Genomic DNA, 24,519 nt, shown 5'->3' with positions numbered 1-24,519 from the left:
CGATATATATTGCGATATTGAGGCACGCGGAACGTGCAGCCTTCTGACCATACAGGGTTAATGTTAATGTAGGGCTTCGGTTCACTTGCTTGTCTGCAGACTCAGCAAGTGAACTGAAGAATCAATACAACAAACATGCAGTGTATCCAATAAACATAGAATGAACCCACAGAGCTGACATTCTAATAAAGCCATTCTAATAATATTGCAGTCATTAAAAATATTTGATATTGTTTTATTAAAAATGTATTTTTTTTTAAATCCTGTTTAGTCTTTAGAAACATTTACAGAGGGTTAAATAATTTACCCCGAAGAAATCATGCAGCAGCAGTGCTAAAGCAGATAGCGGGGACAGACAAAGGGTTAATTATTGTTCTGGTGGTGATTTTACTGTACTCAGTCAAACAGTTCTTTTAGAATGTTCGGTTCTTCTAACCGAGTCTTTGACTCAGTAACTGGTTTGGAGTGAGTACTCTAAAATGTTGTAGGCTTCTTTTCACTAGTTTCCAGCATGTAATTATGCTAGGAGCATCTGATTGGTTGCAGGGCAGGGCTAAGCTCTCACTCTAGGATCAGATTACCGGGCCTGTCTCTTCTATTCAGTGACTCGCAAATGAACTGTTTCATACAGAGTCATTTCAGTGAGATGAACTGAGGGCAGACTGAACATGTCAGGGGACGGATGTCAGGCTGCGAGTCCCGACTTCCCTGCCTTATGGCACTTTTCCACTGCAAGTACCGGCTCGGCTCTACTCGGCCTTGCTTGGCCCGGTTTGCTTTTCCACTGCTGGTACCGCATGGTATAGTGTCGGAACGGTTCGCTACGGTATGGTATAGGTTTGCTTTTCCACTAAATTAGTACTAAAGTTAAGTGGGTGGGATAACAGGGTGGGTGGGATTCTCTGACCAATCAGTGGCTAGTAGTGACTGCATGCAAAGGATTGTGGGATATGGTACCAGTTTGGTACCTGTTGGAACCACAATCGAGTAGGTACTGTTTTTTCAGAGCCGTACCGTACAGTTCGGTTCCATGCAGTGGAAAAGCAAACCTATACCGAACCGTTCCGACCCTATACCATGCGGTACCAGCAGTGGAAAAGCACAAAAGCGTGCCGAACCGGTAAGGTTCCATGCAGTGGAAAAGCGCCAATACATCGCATGTTCCAGCGATGTGACTATCGTCCACCTTTACAGCACGATATCGATGTAAACATCGAAAATCGTTCAGCCCTAGCCTAGGCCATCTTTATGTAGAGCAACGTTTTTTTGGGGTTTTTTTTTTCAGATCCTCAGAGAGTTCTTTGCTATGAGGTGCCATGTTGAACTTCCAGTGACCAGTATGAGAGAGTGAGAGCGATAACACCAAATGTAACACACCCGCTCCCCATTCACACCTGAGACCTTGTAACACTAACGAGTCACATGACACCTGGGCAGGGAGGGAAAACGGCTAATTGGGCCCAATTTGGACATTTTGACTTAGGGGTGTACTCCCTTTTGTTGCTAGCGGTTTAGACATTAATGGCTGTGTTGAGTTATTTTGATGGGAAAGGACAGCACATTTTACAAGTTGTACACTCACTACTATTCTGCCTTAAGTGACATTTCTTCAGTGTTGTCACATGAAAAGATATATATTTACAAACGTGAGGGGTGTACTCACTTTTGTGAGATACTGTATCTGTTCTTCGAAAACCTTAGTTTGAGAACATTAGGGAGATTCCTCTGCTTACCTTGTCTTGGAAGGTTGCCTTATTTGGTGGCTATTACTTCTGCCTGCAGAGTATCTGAGTTGGCCGCATTGTCCTGCCGCTCCATCTATCTGGTGGCCCACGGAGATAAAAGTGGTACTCTGATCTAATCAGTCTTTTCTTCCTAAGGGGGTTTCTGACTTTCATTTGAACGAAGACATTGTGCTGCCTTCACTTTGTCCTAAACCCAAGCATTCCAAGGAAATTGCTTTGTATTCTTTGGTTGTGGTGCAAGCATTTATTCTCCCTGGTGACTGAGTCGTTCAGAAAATCAGATGCTCTACTTGTCCTTACTGAAGGATCTCATAAAGGATTGGCTGCGACCATATCTAAATGGATCAGACAGATGGTAGTTCAGGCTTATTCGCTGAAGGGTCAGGTTCCTCCTTTCCCTGTGGAGGTGCACTCTACTAGGGTGCTGGGGACTTCCTGTGCTTTGTGCACCATCAGGCATCAGCGATGCAAGTTTGCAAGGCAGTAGATGTGTTGGCATCATCGGATGCCTCTTTTGGCCTCAAGGTTTTGCAGGCTGCTGTCTAAAAGAGTTTTTCTCTATCGCTCATTGACAGACGTAGTCTTCTTGATTCTCAAGAGCTGGGTTATGTTGTCTCCGCAGGAGTAGGACTAGGCAGAAAGACAAAACGTTCTGGCTCCACCTTAGGGGCAGTCCCTGAGGGTATATCCTCCCTCTCTCTGCTACAGGGAATCAGTTTTTTTCTGTCTAGTCGTCTTTTAAAGATCCAGTGGATCGCAAGATAGAAGCTATGTCTCGCACCATGTTTACCTTGATTGGATCAGCTTTCAGACCAATAATTGCTATTGGTCTGGTTTCGCAGGCTGTAACTGAATGGACCAAGTGGTTACGCCGGGACTTAGAAGAGGTCCCTCAGGCGGTATCAGATTTGTTGGAACAAATGATACAGGGGTTGCAGTTTGTGTGTGATGCGGCGTTAGACGCCACTCCATTATTGGCGCGAGCATCAGTCTCAGCGGTGGTTCTCAGGCGTACACTGTGGCTAAAAGGTTGGTTAGCCGACCAAGGTTCCAAAAAAGCATTGGCTAATATCCCCTTTTTAGGAGAGCGTCTATTTGGAGCCAACTTAGATGAGATCATTAAGGATCTCACGGGTGGAAAGAGCACCTTTTTACCGCAAAATGTTAAAGGTAAAGGAACTCGTCAAAAACGAGGGCCTTCTTTTTCTGCTCACAAGAGGTTTTTTCGTCCCGCGGGTGAAAAAATTAGGTCCTCCAAAGCTCCCTCAGGAGGCTTCAGGGGACGTTGGTCGGGCAAGCAAAAGCCCGCCCCCTCCAGACCTGAAGATAAATCGTCCAAAGCCTGAAGGTGCGCCCCCACCCATAACTGGGGTGGGGGGACGTCTTCGCCGGTTCCCGGATCCATGGCTTTTCAGAATCCCGGACAAGTGGGTTTGCGAAGTCATAAGGTCAGGGTACAAGATCGAGTTTCGATCTCTCCCACCGGCGCGATTCTTCCCTTCCAATATTCGACTATCCCCGGATCGTTTAGAAGATCTGCGGAGAGCAGTCACGGATTTACTACAACAAGGAGTGGTAGTCCACGTTCCTTGGACAGAACGTTTTCAGGGGTTTTATTCAAACCTATTTACAATACCCAGGAAAGAGGGCAAAGTGCGTCCAATTCTGGACTTAAGGGCACTCAATTCTTTTGTCAACATAAGAAAATTCAGAATGGAGTCCATTCGCACAGTAGCAGCCTTCCTGCATACAGGGGATGTCCTAGCGTCCATAGACATCAAGGACGCATATCTTCACATTCCCATTTTCGCAGGACATCAGCGGTTTCTACGCTTTTCCGTAGAAGAGAACCACTATCAGTTTGTGGCGTTACCTTTCGGTCTCGCCACGGCTCCTCGGGTCTTCACGAAGGTGTTGGCCCCAATGTTGGCACTACTGCGCCAAAGAGGCATATCGATTCTTGGTTACCTAGACGATCTTCTGCTTCATGCAGAGTCTCCTCAGACCTTGCTACAAAACATAGAAATTACTATGATTTCTTTACAGGAATTCGGGTGGCTGGTGAACCAGCAAAAGTCATTTCTGGTTCCCACCCAGAGGCTCGAATACCTGGGTCTAAATCTAGACACAGTCAGGACAAGAGTTTTTCTTCCGGTAGGGAAACTCCGGAAGATTCAATTAGCAGTCCAGTTGTTACTATCCAACAGCTGGTCTTCTCTTCGAACTTGCATGAGGGTTCTGGGGTTGATGGTGGCTTCCTTCGAAGCAGTCCCATTTGCCCATTCCCATACCCGAATTCTTCAGCAAGAGATTCTTCTCAGATGGAATCGGAATCCGGAATCCCTGGACAATCAGATCCGATTGAGCAAACAGACCAGAGAGTCTCTGGTCTGGTGGCTTCGGTCTCCGATGCTCAGCCAGGGAAAGTCATTTCTGCCAATATATTGGACGATAGTGACCACGGATGCCAGTCTATCCGGATGGGGAGGAATTCTCGGTCAGTTATCTGTCCAGGGACTTTGGTCCCTGGAAGAATCCAGGTGGCCGATAAATGTATTGGAACTGAGAGCGATCAGACTTTGTCTGATTCACTGGACCGAGCAGCTCCAGGGCAGCCTGGTTCGGATCCAGTCGGACAATGCCACGGCCGTGGCTTATGTCAATCACCAGGGGGGCACCAAGAGTGTCCGAGCGGCCAAAGAAGTGGCTTGCATTCTTCGCTGGGCGGAACGATTTGTTCCAGCTATCTCTGCGGTGTTCATTCCGGGGGTGGAGAATTGGCAGGCAGATTATCTCAGCCGTCAGACTCTGGATCAGGGGGAATGGTCCCTCCATCCAGAAGTTTTCCACCAGTTGTGCTTACGATGGGGCACCCCGGATGTGGATCTGTTGGCATCACGATTCAACAGGAAAGTACAGAGATTCGTGGCTCGCTCCCGCGATCCTCTAGCAGAGACCGCAGACGCACTGATCGCCCCGTGGGGGCAATACCAGCTAATGTATGCCTTCCCTCCTCTCGCGTTACTGCCAAGACTTCTTCGCAGGATAAAGGAGGAAGGAATTCCAGTAATTCTGGTAGCTCCGGACTGGCCTCGTCGAGCTTGGTACGCCGACGTGGTCAGACTGGTGGCGGACGTCCCGTGGAGACTTCCTCTCAGGGAGGACCTACTGTCTCAGGGACCGATCTTCCATCCTGCTTTACGATCGCTGGCTTTAACGGCCTGGCTATTGAGACCCAGGTGCTGAAGGACAAGGGATTGTCAGCTTCAGTTATTCCTACTCTAGTTGAAGCAAGGAAAGCGACTTCCAGAAAGATTTATCATCGCACATGGAAGTCCTACATTGCATGGTGTGAACCTTTGGGGTTCCGTCCACGGTCTTATTCGGTTAGTCGAATATTAGCTTTTCTGCAACAAGGGGTTGAGCAGAAACTGGCCTTGAGCACTATCAAGGGTCAGGTCTCAGCATTAGCTATCTTCTTTCAGAAGCCTTTGGCTACTCATTCCTTGGTGCGGAATTTCATCCAGGGGGTGCGACATCTGGCTCCGCCAGTGCGCGCGCCGTTACCACCCTGGGATCTTAATTTAGTATTGTCGGTTCTTCAGAAACCTCCCTTTGAAGATATTAGGGAGATTCCTCTACCTACGTTGTCCCAGAAGGTGGCCTTCTTGGTGGCTATCACTTCTGCACGCAGGGTGTCAGAACTGGCCGCTTTATCTTGTCGTTCCCCATATCTGGTGGTTCATAGAGATAAGGTGGTTCTTCATCCGAATCCATCCTTCCTACCAAAAGTGGTTTCAGAATTTCATCTGAATGAAGAAATTGTATTACCTTCCCTGTGTCCTAAGCCCAGTCATCCTCGGGAGTTTGCTTTACACTCCTTGGATGTGATCCGGGCGATCAGGGTATACTTAAAAACGACAGACTCGTTTCGCAAGACGGATTCACTTTTTGTGATCCCGGATGGACCCAAAAAGGGGTTGCCTGTATCTGCCGCGACCATTTCCAAATGGATCAGACAGACGGTGGTACAGGCTTATTCTATTAAGGGTCGGGAGCCCCCGTTCCCTGTTAAGGCGCACTCCACTCGGGCGCTTAGTGCGTCATGGGCCTTTCGCCATCAGGCGTCAGTGGTCCAGGTGTGCAAGGCGGCTACCTGGTCGTCGGTGCATACCTTTACAAGACATTATAAAGTTGATGTAATGGCATCATCTGATGCCGTGTTTGGCCGCAAGGTTTTGCAGGCCGCCATTTAAGGAGACCAGTGGTCTGCCTCGAGGGTTTTTTTTTTTCCGTTGGAAAATTTTCTTTTGAGTCTCATTCTTTGTTTATAATGAGCCTTTAAAACTTCTAGTTTGGCACCAGTTGGGCCTTCTAGATTGGATTTTGATTTTTGTCAATCCCACCCCTCATTTGTGGCACTGCTTCTGGATGTCCCAGCTCTTGAGAATCAAGAAGACTACGTCTGTCAATGAGCGATAGAGAAAAATGGATTTTTGTAAGATCTTACCGTAAAATCCTTTTCTCTTAAGCTCATTGACAGACGTAGTACCCGCCCCTCTATCATTGAGTTGGGTTGGGTTAAATTCTCTGTTACTGCTTTAGAACAGAACTGATTCCCTGTAGCAGAGAGAGGGAGGATATACCCTCAGGGACTGCCCCTAAGGTGGAGCCAGAACGTTTTGTCTTTCTGCCTAGTCCTACTCCTGCGGAGACAACATAACCCAGCTCTTGAGAATCAAGAAGACTACGTCTGTCAATGAGCTTAAGAGAAAAGGATTTTACGGTAAGATCTTACAAAATCCATTTTTTCTTTTTGAGGGTGTATGTTTTTTCTGGGTGAGCTCTAGTTGTTCCTGGTTGAGTTCCATGTTGGCTGGTCGGCTACATTTAGCCTTTGGAAATGACGTTCTTTTTTTGCGTTGTTTTTCCCACCCCTCATGCAAATACTGCTTTGGGACGTCCCAATGGTCAAGAAGATCTGCATCAATGAACGATAGAGAACTGGATTTTTGACTTACCGTAAAATCCTTTTCTCTGAAGTTCATTGACAGACGCACACCCGCCCCTCTATTTATGAGTGAAATGGGGTTGTGGTCTTCTAAACACTGCTTGCAACAAAACTGAGAGCTATAGCATAGTGTGTGGGGTTATGCCAGCAGGGACTGCCCCATAGGCGTGGTAAAGCTTTTTCCTGCCTAGTGTCCTACTCCTACTCCAGCATAACCCAATTGGCAAGAGGATATGAAGCTGCATCTGTCAACGAACTTCAGAGAAAAAGATTTTATGGTAAGATAAATATCCAGTCAAAACTTTTGAGTTTAGGATAGAGTGGACATGGATTAGAACACACGTCAGGGTTTCTATTGCTGTGTGCCCCTGTTAGGGACATTCAGCATTTTTCTTATCTTATTTATAATTATCACAAAGTAAATGAAAAAGCAGAAATCTAGTACAATAGTTATGGTGACAACCAGGGATTTCCTCACTTTGGAGGAATTTCCTCTCAGTTCCTGTTTTGGCTATGGCACAACGTAGAGTGAAGACTCCACAATGGGACACAGATGGCAAAAAAAAAATAGTTTGAGGTTCTATTCTCCCTAAAGCTGGGTACACATAGATCAAAATGAATCTGGTTCAGCAGGGACCAGCCAAACTTTGACCTGTACGAAGCCCTCCCGGTTCGATAGATCAGCTTCTGTTGAACAGGACTGCTGGAAAACCTTGTTTGAACAGTAGTGTGCAGCCAATCATCTGCATTACTGATCAGTGTATTCTGACAGCTGAGAGTCCCTGCTGTCCGAATACAATATCCGAGCATGGGATATTTCTGCACCCACATTGCTTGTGTAGATACAGGAGTTTGTCAGTTTTTTGTTTTAGTTTGGCCCAGTAACTGAGAAAAAAAAACTGACAGTCTGTACCCAGCTGTACTCGATCAAAAATAGGTTTTGGTCATTTTTGGTCATGCTTTCCACAATATCGTTGCCCTGTATTTCTTTACACCTTCCACCTCACTGACTTTAAGAACTTTGTTCTCACAGAAACGCATGTGATTCTTTTGTGACTACTGGATTGTTGGAAATCATGATTCCATAACATGGGAAGTCACTAAACCTAGTTTTAGAATTGGCTTATGGTAACTACTTACATTTTGACATTTTCAAGCAGAATTGGGGAGTGTCGCTTATAAAAAAAAGTATACTGTCAGAAAATGACTCACAATTTTCTTTTTAAAAGCAGATGCCTATATAATTGTAATACCTGCTTTCAGTATGGTTAGTATAATGCATATACAGTAGATGTCTATAAAAAGTACTCTGCAGTCAAGTTTAAAACTCAGAATACCTCATTGAATTGTTAACACCACAAAGAACCAAGTTCATCCAAATATCAAGACAAAAATAAAATGTGCCACGATATACTAAAAATCACTACATTCAATAGGTTATAATATAATCCTACACAATATCATATGGCAGAAACACTAACTGATAAAAAATAGGAGAAAAAAGTATATCGGAGGAAAACATTTAAACACAGTATACCAAAACCATTCAATATATTCCAAAGTTGCAGTGCTTCGAAAAGTATTCATACCCCTTGAAATTTTCCACATTTTGTCATGTTACAACCAAAAACTTAAATTTATTTTATTGGGATTTTGTGTACACCCTCCTAGTCAGGTGCTAAGCAGAGAGAGTAGTTTTGGCTCTGTCTGCTTATCAGAAGAGCAGCAGGCAAAAACCTATGTGCACTCTGCTTATCAGGGAGCAGGATTGGTAGTTAGGTCTGCTCAGTGTGCCCAGTTTGTAACTCATTTGGTCTCAGGGAGTGTCCACAGCAGATCCAATGGGGAGGCACGTTGGATTCTGGAGGAAACCTGACCAATGATACACAGGCTTTTGGTACTGTCCCAGAGGTTGGCACAGATAGTGGTACATTATGAGACAGGGTATAAAAAGCCACAGGAACATGTGGCAGGGGTCGTTGGGCAGGAAGACAGGTCCCAGAAGGAGGGTGGCGGCTGCCTCCTCTTCTGCAACAGTTGGGGGTGGTCACAGGCAGTTGGCCTGGTGAACCAGTGTATGTGAGGCTGAACCCAGAGGTCCAGGAGAAGCTGACTACAGGAGTTGGGGCATCAGTGAATCTGGAAAAACAGTGTCCGTGAGTACAGAGGAACTTGCCCAGGAAGGGGACCACTCTGAGTGTAGTCAGTGGACAAGTGTCAGCTAGCACAGAGAGAAAGGGGGTACTAGGGGAGTACCCTGAAGAGAAGTACTCTAAGAACACTTACCTCATCTCCATTCAAGTGGCAGGATGAAGCAGCGGCATTGCCACACTCTAAAGTTAGAAGTCCTCAGCATTGTTAATAGTTAACAGCTGGAATACCCCACTCATCCCTTCTCCCATCCCAATTAAAATAAAACCACAAAAACAACAACCCTGGACTGATCATTTACTGAGCCAAGAACCTAAAGTGTTTGCTGCAAACAGTTGCTACGGGTAACCCAGGGGAATCCCTGAAGTGTAATATCCAGCAGCCCTGTAGGGGGCAGTGCTACATATGTGATAGACCAACACAAAGGGCATATAATTGTGAAATGGAAGGCAAATGATAAATGGTTTTCAAAATGTTTACAAATATGTGAAAAGTGTGGCGTGCATTTGTATTCAGCCCCCTTTACTCTGATACCTAACTAAAATCTAGTGGAACCACATGCCCCCAGAATTAGTAAATAGTCCACCCACGTGTAATTTAATCTCAGTAAAAATACAGCTGTTCTGTGAGGTTTGTTAGAGGACCTTAGTAAACAAACAGCATCATGAAGGCTAAGGAATACACCGGACTGGTCGAATAAAGTTGTAGAGAAGTTTAAAGCAGGGTTAGGTTATAAACAAAATATCCCAAGCTTTGAACATCTCAATCAGCTTTGTTCAATCCATCATCCGAAAATGGAGAGTATGGCACAACTGCAAACCTACCAAGGCACAGCCATCCACCTAAACTGACAGGCCGGGCAAGGGGAGCAATAATCAGAGAATCAGCCAAGAGGCCCATGGTAACTCTGGAAGAGCTGCAGAGATCCACTGCTCAGGTGGGAGAATCTGTCCACAGGACAACTATTAGTTGTGCACTCCACAAATCTGGCCTTTATGGAAAAGTGTCCAGAAGAAAGCCAATTTCCTTTAGATTTACCTTCAACTATGTAGTGCAAGGGCCTACCTGATTGCATACAAGTTGAAAGTGTTTAGGTTTGTTGAAATTTGTACAAGAAAATTGGATATAAATGGCCAGTCTAAGAAGATGAAAGCCCTTAGAGAAGTACTCCCTGATTAATATTGTGTAGATACACGTATATATTTTATCAATTGCGGTTTCCTACATGTGCTGTTTTGTATGGATTACACACTACTCAAAATAAGAATTAAAAAATGAAAGGAACACTTTCTAATCGGAGTGTAGTATCAAGTCAATTAAACTGGATATTGATCTAGTCAGTTAAGTAGCAGAGGGGGTTGTGAATCAGTTTAAGCTTATTTGGTGTTAATAAAATTACTAGCTGTGCACTAGATAGGCAACAATGAGACAACCTCCAAAACAGGATTGGTTTTACAGGTGGAGGCCACTGAAATATTTTTCCCCTACTCATCTTTTCTGACTTTTTTTTCACTAGTTTTGCATTTGGCTAGGGTTTGTGTTACATCAATATGTGCCATTTCCAGAAGGTTTGCTGCTTCTGCCAGAACAGTCTCAAGAGCATGGAGGAGATTCCAGGAGACGGGTAGTTTCTCTAGGAGAGCTAGATGGGGCCATAGAAGATCCTTAACCCATCAGCAGGACCGGTATCTGCTTCTTTATGCAAGGAGGAAAAGGATGAGCTCTGCCAGAGCCCTACAAAATGATGTCCAGCAGGCCACTGGTGTGAAATGTCTCTGACTAAACAATCAAACAGACTTCATGAGGGTGGCCTGAGGGCCCGACGTCCTCTAGTGGGCCCTGTGCTCACTGCCCAGCACTGTGGAGCTCCATTGGCATTTGCCATTGAACACCAGATTTGGCAGCTCCGCCAATGGCGCCCTGTGCTTTACACAGATGAGAGCAGCTTCGCCCAAAGTATATGTGACAGACGTGAAAGGGACTGGAGAAGCCGAGGAGAACGTTATGTTGCATGTAACATTGTTCAGCATGACCGGTTTAGTGGTGGGTCAGTGATGGTCTGGGGAGGCATATCCATGAAGGGATGCACAGACCTCTACAGGCTAGATAATGGCACACTGACTGCCATTGGGTATCTGGAAAAACTCCTTGGACCCATTGTCAGACCCTACACTGGCGCAGTGGGTCCTGGGTTCCTCCTGGTGCATGACAATGCTCGGCCTCATGTGACGAGAGTATGCAGCCAGTTCCTGGAGGTTTAAGGCATTGATACCATTGAATGGCCCCATGCTCACCTGACCTAAATTCAATAGAACACCTCTGAGACAATGTTACGGTCCGTCCGATGCCGCCAGGTTGCACCTCAGTCTGTTCAGGAGCTCAGCTATGCTCTGGTCCAGATCCTGAAGGAAATACCCTAGGACACCATCCATTGTCTCATTGGGAGCATGCCCCAAAGTTGACAGGCATGCATACAAGCACGTGAGGGCCATACAAATTACTGAGTACCATTTTAACCACCTCCCACCCGGGCCATAGTACATATACGGCCGGGTGGGAGTCTCGTCCTTCTGAATGGACGTTCCGGAACGTCCTTCAGAAGGAGAGAGATCGCGCCGCCGCGGGCACGCGCAGCGGCGCCATCTCGATGTGCCTGTGTCCCTAGGACACAGAGCAACAAGCCTCGGCAGGAGGGCCCTGTGATTGGCCCTCCTGATCACATGACGGCTGTGACCAATCACAGCCGTCATGTAATGTCAATACAGCCGTTGTAACGGCTTCGATCTCTTCTCCTCCTGACAGATCCTGTCAGTGAGGAGAAGAGAAGAGGATCAATTCTGCAGCTGGGGTGATCAGTGAGTATTTCTAATTACTCACTGATCACAGGGGGGGTCTGTGCTGGTAATCAGATGATTGATTACCAGTGCAGCCCTGGGGGAGGGGATGCCACTAGAGCCACCAGGGATGCCCACCCATGACCACCAGGGATGCCCACCATGGCCACCAGGGATGGCAAACAGGGCTCAGAGAGCCTGCCAGTGGTGCCCCCCTATCAGTGATGCCCACCAATGCCATCTATCAGTGCTGCCCGTCAGTGCCGCCCATCAGTGCCGCCCATCAGTGCCACCCATCAGTGCTGCCTATCAGTGCCCATCAGCGCTGCCTATCAGTGCCCACCAGCGCTGCATATCAGTGCTATCTATCAGTGCCGCATATCAGTGCCCATCAGTGCTGCATATCAGTGCTACCTATCAGTGCCCATCAGTGCTGCATATCAGTGCCACCCCATCAGTGCCACCCCATCAGTGCCTGTCAGTGCGGCGTCATCAGTGCTCATCAGTGCAGGAAAAAACGTATCTATTTACAAAATTTTATAACCTAAACAAAAAAACTTTTTTTTTTTTTTCAAACTTTTCGGCCTTTTTTTATTTGTGCACCAAAAAAGAAAAAACCTGGCGGTGATCAAATACCACCAAAAGAAAGCTCTTTTTGTGGGGAAAAAATGACATAAATTTGGTTTAGGTACAGTGTTGCATGACCGCGCAATTGTCATTCAAAATGCAACAGTGCTAAAAGCTGAAAATTGGTCTGGGAAGGAAGGGGGTTTAAGTGCCCTGTATTGAGGTGGTTAAGTTGCTGCAATGAAATTACAGCAAAATGGACTAGCCTGCTGCATCATTTTTTCACTTTGATTTTGGGGTGTCTTTGAATTCAGCCCTCTGTAGGTTGATCATTTTTTAATTTCCATCAAATGATGTGGCATCCTTTTGTTCCTAACACATTACCCAGTCCAAATCAGTATAGCTATTCAGCATGATATTTTAACCCATTGAGATCTAATGTGTTTTCAAAGAGTTCCTTTAAATTTTTTTTGAGCAGTGTATTATAATTGCACATCTTGATTTCTTTTTTTTTTCTTCTTTAATTTAGTATAGCGCAACACTTTATTTTTGTCTGATAGCAATAGATGTGTTCACCTCAATTACATTAAATTGTCACACGTACAAAGTATGCATAGGCTTTTCCAGCAGACACAGTGCTTATACTTTACTTCAATTGTTCTCTGTTGCTATCATATAATATTTATCTGGATCCATTAATTTCCAAGCTGTGAGATAAATACTGTGCCTAAGATGCAATAAGTTGTTGTTTATCTTACATTATATTTCTTTGCGGTCCCTGAGGGAGAAAGTGAAAACAATAATTATGCAGATATTCCTTTCATCCCACACACTGCACAATGCTTCTGTGTGCCAAGTTCTAAACATAGAATACGGTTGGCAGAGTATGCGGTATGCAGCCTATAGCCATCTTTGTGCCGGAAACTCTGGGGTATTGGGTCAATCAGTGACGAGTTCTTTTACAGGAACCTATCCACAATGTGTATGGCAAGACACTGGGATTTTTAACTGTTCAACTATACTCTTTGCAGTGTGTTTGTTGTACTACCACCATTAAGAATGAATGTATATCTGTCGTCCTCTAAATTAAACCTTCACACTACCTGAAAGTGGATGTCAAGCCAGAAACTTTTTTTCTAGCTTTGGATAGAGCCTGGAAAATTAGAACGCCCTTCATGTTTCTAATGCTATCCAGGGCTTTGTTTGAGAGATCTATCTCCACTTCCTGTTCTGCTGACATTTGGGGGAATTTATCATTATCGAAGCAACTAGTGGATGTGTATGGCATTGGCTTCTATCATTTTCAAAGCTTAAAGCGGAGTTCTGGCCTCAAAATCGATAAAATCGATTTTGGGTAATCCGCTTGCTAAGGGGAACCTGAAAAAGAAATTGATAATGGCGTTTTTTTTTTTTTTTTGGTCACTTACCTTATTATAGAAGAAAATATACTCACCTTCCTTCCACTTCCTCCCTCTGCGGCCACGGCGCGCGCGCTGTCACTTCCGGTTTGCGATGATTCCTGGGAGCTGAACGTCATCGCTCCCAGTAATCAATACGCCTGCACAGGCCCCGCTCGTCACGTCCGGTGCAGGCGCGGTATTCACTGCTAAACAGCTTCTGGGCATGCCTAGAAGCTGTGCAGGGATGCCGCGCCTGCACCGGAAGTGACAAGCGGGGCCGGTGCAGTGCATTGTGGGACTCTGACGTCACGAAGAGGACACGGAAGAGGGACGCTGCGGATCAGCTGCCCACACGTGAGATGGCAGCACTGGAGAAGAAATTTTCAAGGTAAGTATTTCTTCTTTCAGGTAAGTGCGACCCGGGACAGTTCAGAGGCTATGCATTATGGAATGTACTAGCCCTGACTGTCCCGGGATTATTTTTAGCTAAAATTGACCCCCGAGGCCGGAACTCCGCTTTTAAGGTGGATGTAAAACCTCACACAATACCCAGTGAAGTTAACAGCCTCAGGTAATACACAGATGAAACAAATCTCCCTACATAGGTTTTACTTGCATATGTGCTGTCTTCAGCTTTTGATACTGTTTAGAATTGCACGTCCTTTTAGAATTTTCTCGTCCTAATTCAACTTTGGGAGGAAAGTTTGGCCATACTGTGTGAGACAGCTGATTGAAGGAAAGGCACACACCCCCTCTTCACATAGGCAGAAACATGCAGAGCTATGCTGTGAATTGACCAGCTGTCTGCTAATTTATAGCACCCACCCAACACAAATTCTGCCTGGTTTTATCTCAGTTGACGTGGAACTTGTCAGAAGTTATCATTCTGATAACAGAACCAGCAGGAGAAAGCTAAGGGACTTGGAGCTTTAATGAATCAGGTTTACATCCGCTTTATTGAACAAGCTGAGGCTAGAAGCTGATTGGTTGCTCAAATTTTCTAAGTTCGGTCTTTTACAGTCATGTAAATTCCCCCAATTGTTTATTAAAGAGGTTGTAAACCCATAGTTTTTTTTTTTTTTTTTTTTCGCAACCTGAAAGAGAAAGACAATGAGCTAGTATGCACCGCATACTAGCTCATTATGAAATACTTACCTTAGAATGAGCCCCTGCCGTGCCGCCCGCTTACCTGTATGACGGGCGACATGTCCAGTTGCCCTTCTTCCAGGATCGCGGCATCCGGCCATCTGATTGGCCGGAGCCGCGGTGACGTCACTCCCGCGCACGCGTGCGGGAACCGACGGTCACGGCACGGGACTCTGAAGGAATGGCACCAGCGGCCGTTCCTTCAGAGCGCATGCGCCAGTGACGTCACTGGCTGCATGTAAGGTAAATATCTCCTAAACGGTGCATGTTTAGGAGATATTTACAGTACCTATAGGTAAGCCTTATCATAGGCTTACCTATAGGTAAAAGTGTCAGAGGAGGGTTTACTTCCTCTTTAAACAAGAGGTTTCTCTTGAAAGTTACCCTCATTTCCTCTCAGCTACCACTTTTTCAGCAGGACAAAAAATTGGGGTAAATTTTTTCTAATAAATCCCTGGATAGCATTAAAAAACAAAACCCCCCTGCAGATGGTTTTATCCATCTCTACTCTATCCATAACGAAGTTTGGGTGGACATAGAGTCTCATGATTAGTTCTGCCTGTTTGAGATCTCGTTCATGGTTCTGGATACCCTAAATTGATGAAGATTGAGAACATAATGCTGAGGCAATTATTGTTCATTTTATAATCTTCACTTGTTTTGTTTTTTGTTATTGACCTATGTTTTTTTTTTTTTTGTAGGCTTACCTAGGGAATCCTGCAAACGAGTACAGGACGGTGCCCTTTCCTACCACAAGTAGTGTGAAGAATGGAATGGTTTTTGATGCTGCCAAGGAACATCTTTATGTGATGACCAAAAAAAAGGTATGTGGTCCACTGAATTTCCTTTTTTTGGGTCATTGAGGTAAAGTGGAACCCTGGCCCATACTGGTTTTATTTAAAGAAACCCTATGCTTCGAGATGTACAGGAGCTGCCTTTGCTGACCTTACTTAGAAGGCTAAGGGACCAATTAATAAAGCAGTGGTATGGATCAACGTGAATCAATACTATTGCTTTAAAAAAAAAAAAAAAAATCCTTCACCACAATATTGTGCTTTTACAAATATTCTTTCAGTTTCTCTTGTGGTAGGGCTTAAAGAAGAACTCCAGCTTTTCCTCCCCCAAAACAACAGATGCATGTAAATAAATCACAACTGCAGTGTCAGTTTATCTGTATCTTACCTACTTTAGCTGTATAAAGCAGATTTCTGTGTCTGTGATCTCAGTCCTCCTCCTTGCTGAATTTCAAAGTTCTTGGACTTCCTGTTCACTTGCTTTGCCAGTCCTAAGACTACATGTCACATGATCCTTTGAGCCTCTATAGTTTCAGAGTGGGCTATGGGAGTCATTTCTAGCAGTTGTGGGAGTTTATGTGGGCGGGTCTAAAGGTTATTGTGGGTGTTTCTGGGCCTTCATGTGGGTGTTGATTGGGGAAGGAATGGAATTGGTTTATATGTATAATCATTTATCATACTTCACTGCTCTGTGTAATGGTTTTGCGGAGCGCAGCCCAGATCCTCCTCTTCCCCCCACTGCTGCTTGCTAAGAGGGTACTCATGCATGCTTGCATCACGCTACCCACACAAAAAATGCATGGCTCCGTCCACCAAACATGCGTCGCTCCCACAGTGTAATTTAGGCTGGGTTTTCATCTGAGTGTTTTTGAATGCATGACACCTCGCACAGAAAACACACACTTTGAAGTGCATGTCTAAAATGCGCGGGAATGCACATCGCATTTTCATTACCATTTGGGCTGCATTCTCCTCTGCACATTTCCATTTTGATAACCTGCATGAAAACGCACACTTAGCCTTGTATTTCGAAAATAAAAATTACATTTTGTGTTACCATTCGTTTGCATCTGCCTGTTTCCAGACGCACAGCAACCCGAAATAAAACGCTTTGGTGAGCTTTTCAAAGACATGCGGCACTGTGCAGCTCGCTTGCATTACCATTTGTTTGCATCTGCGTGTTTCTGAGCGCATGGCAACCTGCAATAAAATAAAACGCACGCTTTGCCATGTGTTTCAGAAACGTGCACCAATGTGTGTCACATCAGTGTTACCATTTAGGCTGTGTTCTCATTTACAAGTATTCAAACGAACAGCAGCCAGCAAAAAATAAGTACTTTATCATGTGTTTAAAAAACAAACGGTAACACACGCCGCTTTTGCGTTACCATTCGTTCACATTTGCACATTTCCAAACGCACAGCAATCCACAAGAAAACACCCGGTGCGCTTGTGTTACCATTCATTTGCATCTGTACGTTTTTGAATGTATGGCAACCCGCAAAAAAATGCACGCCTTACCATGCTTTTCATAAACGCGCTGCAACGCACATTGCTTAGGTTACCATTTATTCGCATTTGTGCATTTCCGAATGCGCAGCAACCCGTACAAAATTGTATGCTATTCCATGCACTTAGAAAATGAGCGGCAATGCGCAGTGTGTGTGCATTACCATTAGTTCGCATCTGCACATTTCCAAATTCCCAGCAAGCCACAAGAAAACACAGGCTTTGCCGTGTGTTTGAAAATGCAAAGTAATGTGCTACCATTTAGGCTGCATTCACATCTACCCGTTTCCAAACGAGTGGCAATCTACACAGAAAATATGTGCTTTGCTGTGCATTTTGAAAATGCATGACATGCTTGGGTTACCGTTCACATTTGCACATTTCAGAACGCAGGGCAATCTGTAAGAAAAAGAACGCATTTTTAGTGGGATTGTGATAGTCTGTAAAAGTGGGGCTGGAAGTCATGGGACTTTTATGGGGTGCTGTGTAGACCAGGGCTATCTATTCATCCCTTCCAGCATCAATACAGCTAGCTTTCAGAACAGGGTGTGTATGAAGGGGTTTCCTTCTTAAATAATGCTGTGATCTGTGAGGTGGGACTTGGGAAGTTTGGACTCTTCTTGTAGGTGTGACTGTATGGGACTGAATGCTAATTAGGATGTATTCCATCTCACCCACCATCAGAGCTGTGAAGGAAGTTACATCATTTGCACAGTCTGAATGACAACAGAGGGGTGTGTTATAGGCTAGAGATGCAGCAGGAGGTGGCTATGGAAGGCATTCTGTCTACACCAAACTATACAGACTGTAACATGATGCTAAATGCAGAATACTAGGGGATCTGCAGACAACCAAGCAACTTGGTACAGAGGTATGATCTATGCTGGAACTGATCATTCAGTTCTAGTGAAAAGAAAGTTGCAGTTTAGCTTTAAACAAAGACCCATTCATACTATCAAATGGGAAAATGTGATGGGAGTAAACTTGCTTTATTATAATACAGGATTTACAGTGCCTTGCAAAAGTATTCACCTCCTTTACGTTTTACCTATTTTGCTACATTACAGCCTTAAGTTCAATGTTTTGTTAATCTGAATTTTATTTGATGGATCAGAACACAATAGTCTTAAGTTGGGGAAAGTGAAATGAGAAAAATATATACATAAAACAATTTTTTAGAAATAGAAAACAGAAAATTGGCATGTGGGTAAATATGTGACGGATGCGGGTATCCGATTCCCTGCCCTTCTCACTAACTCATGACAAAGGACCAATCAATCTCACACCCTGCTTTTACTTGCGTAACAATGCCACTCTCAGCTGCACCCTGCACAAAGTTTTTCCAGCTTGCGGAACCACAATCTAGGTGCCAGCAGGCTGAGAGCGATTGTCACCTGGCTAATTAAGCAATTAACCCTTTCACTGCCACTGTCTCCTTTATTTCCAGAGCCGGGGGAAGCTCTTAATTTAAGAAATACCAATTATGATTTTAGAATAATCATCTGTAACACCCACTGTCACCACAGACAGGAATGTTCAGAGGATCTATTCTATACAGTAGCACTCTTCAAGACACAGGTTCTTTAAGAGAACGGTTCATTTGAAGTGTAAACCTTCTGCATTCTGTGAGTGAATTGAGGTCGGGAGGGGGGAGACTATCACTGAGTATATATCTGGGCTGCCATGACAATGGCCGCTCTGAATAAAATGGTTGCTTCTGAACAACATGGCTGCCTGCGACAGCGTTCGTATATCCAGTGCAGGATATCATTAAAGGTATGTATTCACCCCTTTTTGTTATGAAGCCCAAAAAAAGCTCTGGTGCAACCAATTACCTTCAGAAGTCGCATAATTAGATTGCACACAGGTGGACATCATTTCACTAAGTGTTACATGATCTGTCATTACATATACACACCTTTTTTGAAAGGCCCCAGAGGCTGCAACACCTAAGCAAGAGGCACTACTAACCAAACACCGCCATGAAGACCAAGGAACTCTCCAAACAAATAATGGACAATGTTGTTGAGAAGTACAAGTCAGGGTTAGGTTCTAAAAAAAATATCCAAAGCTTTGATGATCCCCAGGAGCACCATCAAATCTATTATAACTAAATGGAAAGAACATGACACAACCGCAAACCTGCCAAGAGACGGCCGCCCACCAAAACTCACGGACCGGGCAAGGAGGGCATTAATCAGAGAAGCAGCACAGAGATCTAAGGTAACCCTGGAGGAGCTACAGAATTCCACAGCAGAGACTGGATTATCTGTACATAGGAGGACAATAAGCCGTACGCTCTATAGAGTTGGGCTTTATGGCAGAGTGGCCAGAAGAAAGCCATTACTTTCAGCAAAAATCAAAATGACTCGTTTTGAGTTTGCGAAAAGGCATGTGGGAGACTCCCAAAATGTATGGCGGAAGGTGCTCTGGTCTGATGAGACTAAAGTTTAACTTTTCGGCCATCAAAGAAAACGCTATGTCTGGCGCAAACCCAACTCATCACATCACCCAAAGAACACCACAGTGAAAAATGGTGGTGGCAGCATCATGTTGTGGGGATGTTTTTCAGCAGCCGGGACTGGGAAACTGATCAGAGTTGACGGAAAGATGGATGGTGCTAAATACAGGGATATTCTTGAGCAAAACCTGTACCACTCGGTGCGTGATTTGAGGCTAGGACGGAGGTTCACCTTCCAGCAGGACAATGACCCCAAACACACTGCTAAAGCAACACTTGAGTGGTTTAAGGGGAAACATGTAAATGTGTTGGAATGGCCTAGTCAAAGCCCAGACCTCAATCCAATAGAAAATCTGTGGTCAGACTTAAATATTGCTGTTTGCAAGCCCAAACCATCCAACTTGAAGGAGCTGGAGCAGTTTTGCAAGGAGGAATGGGCAAAAATCCCAGTGGTAAGATGTGGCAAGCTCATAGAGACTTGTCCAAAGTGACTTGGAGCTGTGATTGCTGCAAAAGGTGGCTCTACAAAGTATTGACTTTAGGGGGGGGTGAATAGTTATGCACATTGACTTTTTCTGTTATTTTGTCCTATTTGTTGTTTGCTTCATAATGCAAAAAAAAAAAAAAAAAAAAACCCTCTTCAAAGTTGTGGGCATGTTCTGTAAATTAATTGATGCAAATCCTAAAACAATCCATGTTAATTGTAGGTTGTGAGGCACAAAATGCTTTTGCAAGGCACTGTATATAGCGCCAACAGTTTGCGCAGCGTTTTACAATATGAGGGAAGACAATATAGTTACAATACAATTCAATATAGGAGGAATTCTCCTATCCCAGAGTGTTCCTTGCAGAGTTCTGCAGAGGACAATCCAAACAAAACCACAGGCTCTAGACCACACTCTGAAATTTGTGTAAGGAGTATTTACTGCAATGTCCTGTAGAGATTGATATCCACTCACTGTTATAAATATAGCCCTAATAGTCTGTCTGTCTCTTGCTTCTTTCTTTGTCATTTCTATGCTTGTTTTAGGTCAGTAACTCAATGTCGGAGTCAAATCAGAACTCCTGATCTGCCTACCTATATAACTTCATGCAAAAATAAATAAATAAAATGCTTAAAGCCATTGGAATGGCATGAGAGCCAGACAACTGGCCAGGAATGGCTCATGGGGGGTATTGTGTTGCTCGTAGTATAGGAAGGGGAGCTAAGTGCCCACACCCAAATCCCTTGTTGTAAAAGCAGACATAACATAACGGGGGGTGTCAGAGAATGAAATATACAGTGTTACATCGAGACCATTCAGTGTTATAAGAACACAGACTGTAGACTCGTTAGGCACATTAAAGCATACAAAGTGCAGTGGTCAGAAGTATGCAACAATGCCCCTTACAGTGCAAAAATCTATTCTATAATTGGGATTAGTGGACATAAAAATAAACTTTGGTTGCCAACATTTGAAAGGAATTAGGAGTGGGAATTTGAAAGCATGGAGAAGAAAAAGGTGGTGCTTTTCATGGGACACCTACATTGTAGGCAAGGTTAGTAAAGTAGGTTATGCTTTACAGGATATGGCTTGTATTGTGCCACCCCCTATTTGCTTTGCTATAGACTAAAGAAAATAGGACCTGGGGGGTACACTGAAGAATTTGTGGTGTAGGTGCCAGCACTGGGGGGCAATGATGACCCCCAGAAAGCATCATAGTGAGCAACAATAGCCTTCACGATAATTTAGCTGTCAGGTAGGAGATCACTGCACCCAGCAGAGAAAGGCAATGGCAGCACTTGAATTCTTGAACACGCATGGGTTGGTTTACTAAAACTGGAGAGTGCTAAACCTGGTGTAGCTGTGTGTGGCAGCAAATTTGCTTCTAGCTTCAACTTCAGTTAGGCTTTGACCAAAAAAACCCCTGAAAACTCATTGTTTTCTATACGCAGCTGTGCCAGATTTTGCACTTTCCAGTTTTAGTAGAACAACCGCATAGCTTTTCTTTTCTTAGTTTTTTCTTTCTTTCAACAGGAGTTGCTATGGGTTTGCTGCCGCTGCAAATAGCATTTTAGAAGGAGAGTTTATTTGTAACACACTCCATATTCTCTTAAATTTTGTTTTGTATAGAATGGGAGATGTTATTACTATTTTTTTCCTAATTAGGGGAATTTCAACTCCCTTCTTGTGATTGAGATTTTAAATCTTTCCCATTAAAGTAATACTAAAGGCTTGCTTTATATATACAGTGGGTACGGAAAGTATTCAGACCCCCTTAAATTTTTCACTCTTTGTTATATTGCAGCCATTTGCTAAAATCATTTAAGTTCATTCTTCTTCCTCATGAATGTACACATAGCACCCCATACTGACAGAAAAACACAGAATTGTTGACATTGTTGCAGATTTATTAAAAAAGAAAAACTGAAATATCACATGGTCCTAAGTATTCAGACCCTTTGCTCAGTATTTAGTAGAAGCCCCCTTTTGATCTAATACAGCCAGGAGTCTTTTTGGGAAAGATGCAACAAGTCTTTCACACCTGGATTTGGGGATCCTCTGCCATTCCTCCTTGCAGATCCTCTCCAGTTCTGTCAGGTTGGATGGTAAACGTTGGTGGACAGCCATTTTTAGGTCTCTCCAGAGATGCTCAATTGGGTTTAAGTCAGGGCTCTGGCTGGGCCATTCAAGAACAGTCACGGAGTTGTTGTGAAGCCACTCCTTCGTTATTTTAGCTGTGTCCTTAGGGTCATTGTCTTGTTGGTAAGGTAAACCTTCGGCCCAGTCTGAGGTCCAGAGCACTCTGGAGAAGGTTTTTGTCCAGGATATCCCTGTACATGGCCGCATTCATCTTTCCCTCGATTGCAACCAGTCGTCCTGTCCCTGCAGCTGAAAAACACCCCCACAGCATGATGCTGCCACCACCATGCTTCACTGTTGGGACTGTATTGGACAGGTGATGAGCAGTGCCTGGTTTTCTCCACACATACCGCTTAGAATTAAGGCCAAAAAGTTCTATTTTGGTCTCATCAGACCAGAGAATCTTATTTCTCACCATCTTGGAGTCCTTCAGGTGTTTTTTAGCAAACTCCATGCGGGCTTTCATGTGTCTTACACTGAGGAGAGGCTTCCGTCGGGCCACTCTGCCATAAAGCCCCGACTGGTGGAGGGCTGCAGTGATGGTTGACATTCTACAACTTTCTCCCATCTCCTGACTGCATCTCTGGAGCTCAGCCACAGTGATCTTTTGGTTCTTTTTTACCTCTCTCACCAAGGCTCTTCTCCCCCAATAGCTCAGTTTGGCCGGACGGCCAGCTCTAGGAAGGGTTCTGGTCATCCCAAACGTCTTCCATTTGAGGATTATGGAGGCCACTGTGCTCTTAGGAACCTTAAGTGCAGCAGAAATCTTTTTGTAACCTTGGCCAGATCTGTGCCTTGCCACAATTCTGTCTCTGAGCTCTTCAGGCAGTTCCTTTGACCTCATGATTCTCATTTGCTCTGACATGCATTGTGATCTGGAAGGTCTTATACAGACAGGTGTGTGGCTTTCCTAATCAAGTCCAATCAGTATAATCAAACACAGCTGGACTCAAATGAAGGTGTAGAACCATCTCAAGGATGATCAGAAGAAATGGAAAGCACCTGAGTTAAATATATGAGTGTCACAGCAAAGGGTCTGAATACTTAGGACCATGTGATATTTCAGTTTTTCTTTTTTAATAAATCTGCAACAATGTCAACAATTCTGTGTTTTTCTGTCAGTATGGGGTGCAATGTGTACATTCATGAGGAAGAAGAATGAACTTAAATTATTTTAGCAAATGGCTGCAATATAACAAAGAGTGAAAAATTTAAGGGGGTCTGAATACTTTCCGTACCCACTGTATATGTATATATATATATATATATATATAAATATGTTCTACTTACCTGCTCTGTTCAGTGTTTTTGCATAGAGCAGCTCAGATCCTCCTCTTCTTTGGTCCCTTACCGGTGCTCCTGGCCCCTCCCTCCTGCTTAGTGCCCCCCATAATAAAATGCATTAAAGAGGTTGTAAACCTCCAAAAAAATGTAAAAAAAAACTGAAAGACAAAGGCATAATGAGCTAGTATGCATGAAATACCTTTTGAATGAAACCCCTGGAGCTCCACCTGCTCACCGCTGACACCTCCATGTTCACCCGTCTTCCTTATGGGTTCGTGTCCTCCAGCCATCTGATTGGCCGGAGCCATGATGATGTCATTCCCGCACATGCGCGCGGTTGCCATTGTTCACGGAACAGGGCTCTGAAGGAACGGCACATGGGGCTGTTCTTCAGAGGGCATGTGCCAGTGATGTCATCGGCTGCATTCAAAGTAAATGTCTCCTACACAGTACATGTTTAGGAGATATTTACAGTGCCTATAGGTAAGCCTTATCATAGGCTTACCTATAGGTACAAGTTACAGAGGAAGCTTTATTTCCTCTTTAAGATATAAAAAAGAAAAAAAAAAAACCTTCTGCCTTTAGAACCACTTTAAGCTTCAAAAACCTAATCCTATTCAAAATGTAAACGCATCTTTGGAATCTGTAGACAAGATTTATTTGGTATTTATTTTTTTTACATAGGTTCATCGTGTTCCTGTTCAGGAATGTGAACGATATTTAGACTGCAATGAATGTATTCAGGCCAAAGATCCCTACTGTGGCTGGTGTGTCGTAGAAGGAAAGTATGTAAAATTGTTTTAAACCCTTAAACGAGATTAATTTATGTAACTTCAATTTAGACTAATGTAAGTTGAAGGAAAGAAGATAGAATCTTGTTGCTTCTAATCCTTACCTGTTTAATTTGATGTTAATTAAAACAAACTGCTTGTTGGTACCTGCAAATGCTTGTGACCGTACTGTATAGTAATGATTATTTTGCATCCAAATTAT

The 24,519-nt window shown here is 44.1% G+C and overlaps 1 protein-coding gene across 1 annotated transcript in view; it reads left to right on the top strand.

The window, feature by feature from the left end:
* Positions 1 to 24,519, top strand: part of PLXNB2 (plexin B2) — a 560,635-nt gene that overhangs the window by 269,851 nt on the left and 266,265 nt on the right. The window contains exons 5-6 of the mRNA XM_082254716.1: positions 15,556 to 15,678; positions 24,211 to 24,311. Of these exons, the coding sequence (XP_082110842.1) occupies positions 15,556 to 15,678; positions 24,211 to 24,311 (224 nt within the window). The remainder of the gene's footprint in view (positions 1 to 15,555; positions 15,679 to 24,210; positions 24,312 to 24,519) is intronic.

This window comes from Pelophylax lessonae (assembly GCF_965119305.1).
Source record: "Pelophylax lessonae genome assembly, chromosome: 4".
NCBI lineage: Eukaryota > Metazoa > Chordata > Amphibia > Anura > Ranidae > Pelophylax > Pelophylax lessonae.
The sequence above is the reverse complement of the archived record's forward strand: the minus strand, read 5'-3'. Positions and strand labels throughout refer to the sequence as shown.